Raw genomic sequence first — 7,996 nt, forward strand, 5'->3', positions numbered from 1 at the left:
CACTGGAAAAAACAGCCAACCCAACACATTTTGATCACTGCCCCCTCCCTTTTAGATTGTAAACCCTCACGGGCAGGGCCCCATCTTGTCTTAATTTGTATTGTAATGTCTTCCTTTCATTGTAAAGCGCTGTGCAAACTGTTGGCGCTATATAAATCCTGTATAATAATAGCCCAGCCCCGGTGCATCAGATGTGAATGGGCCCTAAATGATCAATCCAAGATACGCAGTTGATTTCCTACAAAAGACGAAAGTCTTAAGGTGCCCATACACCTTACGATTAGCGGTACGAAACTTTTAGTCCGACGATTGAATAGTCGTACGATATTCGTATGGCAGCCCCATCCTGCCCCGACGATCGCAAGATTTAGCCGTAATTAACAAAAAGCACCTGGACGAAATGCGGTAATTGATTTGCCGTATTTTCGTTAGCGCAGTGTAGATCGTAGACTTTTGACGGACGGAAAAGCCAGCAACCTTACGACAATCGTACGATCTAGCAAAGTTTTCAAACATGCTTGACCGTCAAAAGTCGTGCGATTGTACAGTAATGTCGGTCGGACACTGCAATGCACACACACGATATCGGGCGAGAAGTCGATCGCATACGAAAATCGTCCGATAATCGTAAGGTGTATGGGCACCTTTAGTTTATCATAGATGATAATGTATTGATGTGTGCACACATATATGCCACGAACAATGAAGAGAGACACCCAGAACACCTGAACATAGCCCTGAACATAGCGAGGGCCATTTGTTGCTCTCAGCACTGGTGGGGGAGGGGTAGGACATGTGGGCAGGGGGTAAGGAAGTTACTTCCCTTCAGCTGAGCCACATTTTTGCATCACTATTAGCAAATGTTTTGCAAAACAAAAGAGAAAAAAAAATGCATATTGTCACATGTAAAGACACCCAAATCAGCTTGGTCACATGGCAATGGAAAATAAAAGAAATCAGAATAAACTGCCCAGATATAAAAGTGCATATTCATTCATAGGGTTACTGTACATAAGACATATCTATAAACTCTCTAGTGATTGGGGCAGACTGCTCCAAGTTACAGACATGCATGTAGAACTGGATGTAAACAAAGATTGCACGTTGCCAAGATTTCACCGATCAAGACACAAAGAGGGCAATTTATCAAAACTGGAGCAGACAGAATATGGAGCAGGTGCCCATGACAACCAATCAGCTTCTGTCTTGCATTTTTAAAGCTTAACATAAACTAAAAAGAGAAGATGATTGGTTGCTATAGGCAACTGCTTCAGTCTTATTAGATTCCCCCTATGTGCCCAGCACTGAGCCATGCTGTGCACCTATTGCTTGTGCTGCGCAGGACAGTGCCACCCTCTCATCATCACCGTGCATAGCTCTCACCAGTTTCCGGAGCCCACGATGCACACTTTCAGAGGTCCTGCCTGAGCCATGGTTGGACACAGTACGGCTGGGTGACTTCGTGCTAGGAACCAATGACTCTCACCGCGCCCCGCTTGTTGTGGTAAGCTTCTCCCGTGCCTGACGAACTAGCCAATCAGAGAGCAGGTACCGCCCCCTACGCCAGCCCTTATGTCACTTATTGGCGACTGTAGAGCGAGCCGGTGCACTGTGGGTGATGTAGTCCTAGCCCCGCCCAAGTCTTTACTCATGTGGAAGTGTTTGTGTGCCCTCTTTGGAGTAGATGGGAGATTCGTACTTTTCGCAGACGTTCTTTGCAGTTGTAATCCTTTATTTAACCTACCTATCCTCTGATAAAAATCTCTTTAGAGGGGAAATAAAAATAAAATAAACATTTCCGGCAAGAAAGGGCACTTATGGCTCATGCACACAGCGGTAAATGGCGTTTAATACGTCAGGAGTGATGGGTGGCAGGGTACCATCAGTCAGCCTGTATAAATCAATTGCAGGCAGTCTCTACACAAATATACAATCATTTCAGTAGCTGTATTTTTATATGGCCGAATGCAGAGGTGCATATGGTCCTGTACAGTCAGGGATCTCAAGTCTCCCTGATGTTACGGGAGTCTCCCTCTTTTGGACAGCAGCTCCCTGATGTCCGTGAGAGAGGCATTTTCTCCCTGAAAGGTTTACTCTGAGTAAACCTTTCTGGTAAGATATCAGGGGGTAAAGTTTCAGAGTGAGGCTTGCCTCCTGGAGGAAGGTCATGTGATCTCTAGAGTAGCCTCAGAACGAGGCTTGGCTCTCAGAAGGAAGAAGCTACTTGCTGCACAGAGAGGGCTGACATAGACTACTATTGAGAGCAGGTACAGGTACTGCTGCAGGATTGAGAGAGTGCTGTTAACCCTTTGTGGATAATATAGAATTAATTATATGTCCTGGTTGTCTAGTTATAGAGAACATTTATTTCATTTGCTGCCCATAGCAACTAGTCAGCTGTGTATCAGGGACTTTACTCCTTAGCGTTTTTTTAAAAAGGTCTTGGGCTGTCTAATAAATTGTGACCTTTACACTGACATATACTTGAACATCAATTCACAAATCTGATGTATATATAAATAAATATATAATATTATTGGTATATGGATTTTATTTTACTGTGTGTATCTGTGAATGTATGCATGTGTAAGGGTTGTGGTGTGGGCCCGAGTTGACGAGGAGGACCTCCAGTACATACATGCGTGTAGCTGCCATCTGCCATTGATTTGTACATCCTGCCAGGCAGTACACTGCACCTGTCACCCGTTGCACAGATATCTATCTATCTATCTATCTATCTATCTATCTATCTATCTATCTATCTATACATACATAGATACATACATACATACATACATACATACATACACACTATACGGTCATTTACTGCCATGTGCATGAGTCCCTAAAGCAAGGCTAGGCAACCTTAGAACTCTAGCTGTGGTAACACTACAAGTCCCATCATGCCTTTGTCTCCGGGAGTCATGCATGTGGCTGTCGGAGTCTTGCAATGCCTCATGGGACTTGTAGTAACACAACAGGACCTGGATAAACTCGGGGAGTGGGCAACTGTATGGCAGATGAAGTTCAATGTCGATAAATGTAAATTAATGCACTTTGGAGTTAAAAATAGGCAAATGGACTATACACTTATGGGGGTGCCACTAGGAAAGTTGGAAACGAAGAAGGATTTGGGGGTCATTATAGACCGCAGATTGCAGAACAGCTCGCGGTGCCAGGCTGCTGTAAACAAAGCAAGCAGAGTCCTGTCTTGCATTAAGTAGGGAATGTATTGCAGGGACAAGTCCATAATTTTGCCACTTTACAGATCACTGGTTCGGCCACATCTGGAGTATGCGGTCCAGTTTTGGTCACCGATACTCAGAAAAGATGTCCTTGAGCTGGAAAAAGTCCAGCGGAGGGCAACCAAACTTATTAAGGGGTTCGAGGACCTGAACTATGAAACAAGGTTGTTAAAATTAAATATGTTCTCTTTGGAGGTTAGGAGATTAAGGGGGGCATGATTTTCTTGTTCACGGTTAGCTCCGTAACAAGGACCCAACCAAAAATTGGTAGAAAAAAAAAATTTCAACACACAGGGCACAAGGGGTTCTTCACAGTTAGAGCGGTTAGGGTCTGGAACTCGCTGCCGCAGGAAGTAATTTCAGCTAAGAGTGTGGAAGAGTGTGGAATCATTCAAGAAACTTCTAGACAAGTTCCTTGGTGACCAAAAAATAAAGGGGTACCAGTACTCTTAAGAGCAAAATCACACATGGACTCATATACACGCACACACGCTATAGGTTGGACTTGATGGACTTATGTTTTTATTCAACCTCAAATACTATGTAACAGCTGGTCTACAGAGGTTGTCTACTCTGGCCTTAAAGTATAACTTTAGGCAAAACTTTTATTTATGCTCGGATGTAGTGCTGAGGGATTAGATCCCCTGTCAAGTTGTGTCTTTGTTAGGGAGAGTCGTTCTCTCTAACTGTCCTGGTCACTAGGAATTAAAGTAAGGATAAATGCAAAAATTGGCATTGCCACCAGAACAAGAATAGAGGAGACATTTTCCAATGTGGACAACTATCTAAGAGGGATTTTCCCTCACATTGGAAATATATCCTTTAAATTCCTGTTGAGTCTTCAGGACAGGAAGTGAAGGAAAATACCTAATTAGACACATATAGCAAAGAAAACATGACAACGGAGTCTTGCAATGAAATAACAACGGAATATTGCCCTCTATATACTGCAGGGGTGTGGAACTCCTATCGCCCAACGCCCGGGACATGCAGTTTCGGGCGCTGGGCGAGTAGTTTTTATGTGCATTTAGCCCGGCTCCGGACAAGCAGAGCTGAATGTACATTGTGGAGCCGCCGCTCATTTAGTACAAGTGATCTAATTAGATCACTTGTATCAAATTGAGCAGCGGCAATCGTGTCTGCCCGCACCCCCGCCGTGGTTTTTCGAGGTCCCCCACTCTCCTGGGGGACCCAGAAAACTACGGCAGAACGGCTCAGCCATAGAGCCCGTAGAGCAGACGTCGGACGAAGAACGTCTGCTCTACCGGCTTTCTGTGTGTTCTCTGAGACCGCGGCGCCACCTGCCTCGGCTGTCAGGAACTGCACAGAACATCTGTTCTGTGTTGGAGGGCAGGTTCCATAAAGAGAACCCGTCACCTCCAAACTGTCACAGGGGGAATTTAATCCCTGTGTGATAGGAATAACATTAAGTGGGAAAAGAAAATAAATAAAAATTTTAAAAAGTTATTAAAAAAGTAAAAAAATTATAAAATATATAAAAATGAAAAAGTAAAAAAAAATTAAAACCAACCCCGCTACCACCGCCATCTGCATGCAGGACATTGTGCATGTGCTTTGAGATCGCTGCCGCCATTCCATGGTGGTAGCCAGGCAGCAGAATTCTCTTACACACACACAATGTGCATTAAAGGGTAAGTTCATTTTCCCAGGTAATATGGAAAAATAAAATTACCCGATGAAATCTGGCCCCCGTCTCTCCCAAACCGCCACCCCCTGGCTATACTTACCTTTCGGGAAACAATCCCTCCCTTCCGCCAGTATGGGTGTACTATCTGTACCTCATACTGCTGTCCAGAGCAGTCCTCCCCTATGCATTTTGGATTTCGCTCGCAAATTGCAAGCACTCATTGGTCAACGTGGTCAGATGACTGCGCTGACCAGTGAGAAGCTTAATTTAGCACAGTCAAATATGTTTTGATTAGGGGTGCACCGATACTAGTATCATTGCGATACAGAGTGTTTGGGCGAATACTCGTACTCACCCAAATGCTCCGATATTGGAACTTACGTCGAGATGAACATTTCCTCTGACTGTTACTGTCGTAGGGGAACATGGAGCCAGCTTCCCATGCAATCAGGAAGCTGTGCGGTAAGTAATGACCCGCCTCCTGGTTTTCTGATTGGCCGGAAAAGCCGGCTCTTTGCTGATTGGCTGGAAATCCGGCTTCCTGGCCAATCAGCATCAAGCCAGCTTCCCGGTCAATCAGGTCATTACTCGCCGCCCGGCTTCCTGATTGGCCAGGAAGCAGGTTTCCTGGCCAATCACAATCAAACAGGCCAAATAACATGGAGCAGGCTTCCGTGGCAATCAGGAAACCGGGCGGGATGTCATTACCCACTGCACGGCTTCCTGATTATCAGGGAAGCCTGCTCTATGCCAGCGGAAGCACCGGTATTAGTATTCAGTGTCGGCGAGATCCGAAAGCAAAATATCGGTACTCGATACTGAAAAACCGGTATTGGTGCATCCCTTGTTTTGATTAAAACAATTTTTTTGTATTGGGATAAGTAGACTGACAAGAAGGACAAGTAGATTTGGCCCCTGCTTTAGCCCTTGGACAAGTAGATTTGGCCCCCGGACAAGTAGATTTGGCCCCCGCTTTAGCCCTTGGACAAGTAGATTTGCCCCCCGCTTTAGCCCTTGGACAAGTAGATTTGGCCCCCGGACAAGTAGATTTGGCCCCCGCTTTAGCCCTTGGACAAGTAGGTTTTTTTAAAATTTCCACAACCCTGTACTGAGATGTGACATGTCGGCTCTAACTATGAGGATGAGTGTAAATCACTCACCTCATAGTTCCCCTTTAACTTTAATGTGTACAATGGCTGCATCTCAACGGGAACACCTGGCATTTCTGCCACAGTAATATGTAGGTTTCTGCCGCAGGAATGCCAATGTAACATGACAATGTATTTTGATGTGTGTCAACATCAGTTTTGTTGCACTGCCATTGATTTCAATAGAAACCCAACAACGTGGCTGCCGCAAAAGTCTGAACAATGCACATTAAAGTGCACTGTTTTTTCTGTTTAGAGCATGCTCTTTTTACTGCTGTTGTTGCAATGCTTCACACCAGAATTGTAAATTACATGGGGGTCAAAAACAAATGGCAAACGCACTCATCAATTCGTTACCAGCTTTACCGCAAGGTTTTTTTTGCATGCTGGCGAGTGTGCCGGGAAACGTTTTGTTGTTATACTGGGCCTTGGGTCACGGGACCCCTAAGAGAACTATGGGGAAAAATACTTACCCCATAGTTCTCTTTTAATGTTATTTAAAAAAAATAAAAAAAATCAAGCACTGCGATGAGTTCTAACAAGGCACCACAGCGCATGACGTACACCACAATTCTGTTGCACATGTATAGTATGTGTGTCGGAGGGGGAAACGCTTGACCCCGCACAGCTCCATCCTGACAGCTGCTGTCTTCTCCCCGCTCAGCATCCTGACTGTCACTGCTCTCTCCTCCCCGCCGGCTGCAGAGGTCTGTGACCCCTCCGAACCCCGCTGCCTCTGCCAATACAGGCAGGGGAGAGTAGCAGGGAATCAGAGGGGACACAGTGTGGAGCATGCAGCTTTAATGAATAGCTGTTCTTTTACAGGGGACCGTCAGGGGGACCCTTCTGTTATAGCTGAAGCAACCATGAGCTTAAAGCAGAAGGGTGAAATCCAGCGACGCAATCATGCTGACCTGGCCAGCTGGAAATGGTTGTGTTACGACGTATGCTTTATGTCATTGGCAGGGAAAGAGAGTTAAAAGAGAACTCCAGGAATTGAAAAAACGTGCCCATGCAGTAAGGCTACCCCTGCACTGTAAGGGTTAAGTGCTCATTTCTAGGGGGCTAAAATAGCGCAGATATACTTACCTGATCCTCGATCCCACAGCGGTCAATGCTCACCTGTTTTCCCTCCGCTCCAGCTGTAGAATGTCCCTCGGCGTCCTCATGTCTAATGCAAGTCAGATGACCTACATTAGATGTGATGAAGTCAAGCAGTCCTTAGACCGCTGGAGCCCAAGGGAGGAGAGGCTGTGGGGACCGACCTAGCAGCCCGGTGGGAGAGAGTGGTAAGTATGTGGGAGTCAGGTAAGTATATGTGCTTTATTTGAGCCCCCTAGACAAACCAAGCACTTAACCCTTGCAGTGCTTACCCACTGCAAGGGTAAGTTTTTTATTTTATTTCCAGTGCTCTGCTTTAAATTAACTTAAACAACTTTGAATTAATTACACTTTATTTCCCTTTGTCTTGTTTGATACAGTTGGTATAAATGATCACACTCTGGACAGTTCTCAAATAATAAATTAAAGACTGCAACTTTGCTAAAGACCATAATTAGCAGCATACAAGTGTTGAACGAATGATTATTGACCAGTCACCAGATCTAAATGCAAAGCTTCTGGACCTGTATAGCAAACAGCTTTTTCCACCGCCCTCAACAAAACAGCAGCAGATGGAAACATGAGCTAAAACAAAGCTTATTTGAAACAGCTAGAGAAATGGCATATGGAGAAGAGAAAATAAGATAAGAAATATGCTCCCACATCTCAAGAGTTATCCCAGGACACTTGTACTTTGCCAAGTGTCTAACTAGTAAGACATATTCTCTAAACTTTTAGACTCCTGATGCACTAAGATTGACTGAAACAGCGAATGTAAAAATGTAGATTCTGTCAGCAGCTCCTTGAACATAAGAAAAGAAAAGAAAAGGTGAAGGACAGTAATGAGCTAAAAA

General features: G+C 44.8%; 1 protein-coding gene across 3 annotated transcripts in view; it reads right to left on the reverse strand.

Moving 5' to 3' along the window:
- GPD1L (glycerol-3-phosphate dehydrogenase 1-like) overlaps window positions 1-1,524 on the reverse strand; it is a 44,466-nt gene extending 42,942 nt beyond the window's left edge. For 2 of the 3 annotated variants that reach the window (XR_001941603.1, XM_018563753.1), the window contains exon 1: window positions 1,384-1,522. Coding sequence is in view for 2 of the 3 variants with exons in the window: in XM_018563753.1 (XP_018419255.1) it covers window positions 1,384-1,433 (50 nt within the window). In the remaining variant the exon portion in view is untranslated. Of the gene's footprint in view, window positions 1-1,383 lie in introns of all 3 variants that reach the window. The other variant, XM_018563754.1, reaches the window with a different exon arrangement.
- Window positions 1,525-7,996: the final 6,472 nt, after the last annotated feature.

Source organism: Nanorana parkeri, unplaced genomic scaffold, assembly GCF_000935625.1.
Source record: "Nanorana parkeri isolate BGI_ZX_2015 unplaced genomic scaffold, ASM93562v1 scaffold692, whole genome shotgun sequence".
Lineage (NCBI taxonomy): Eukaryota > Metazoa > Chordata > Amphibia > Anura > Dicroglossidae > Nanorana > Nanorana parkeri.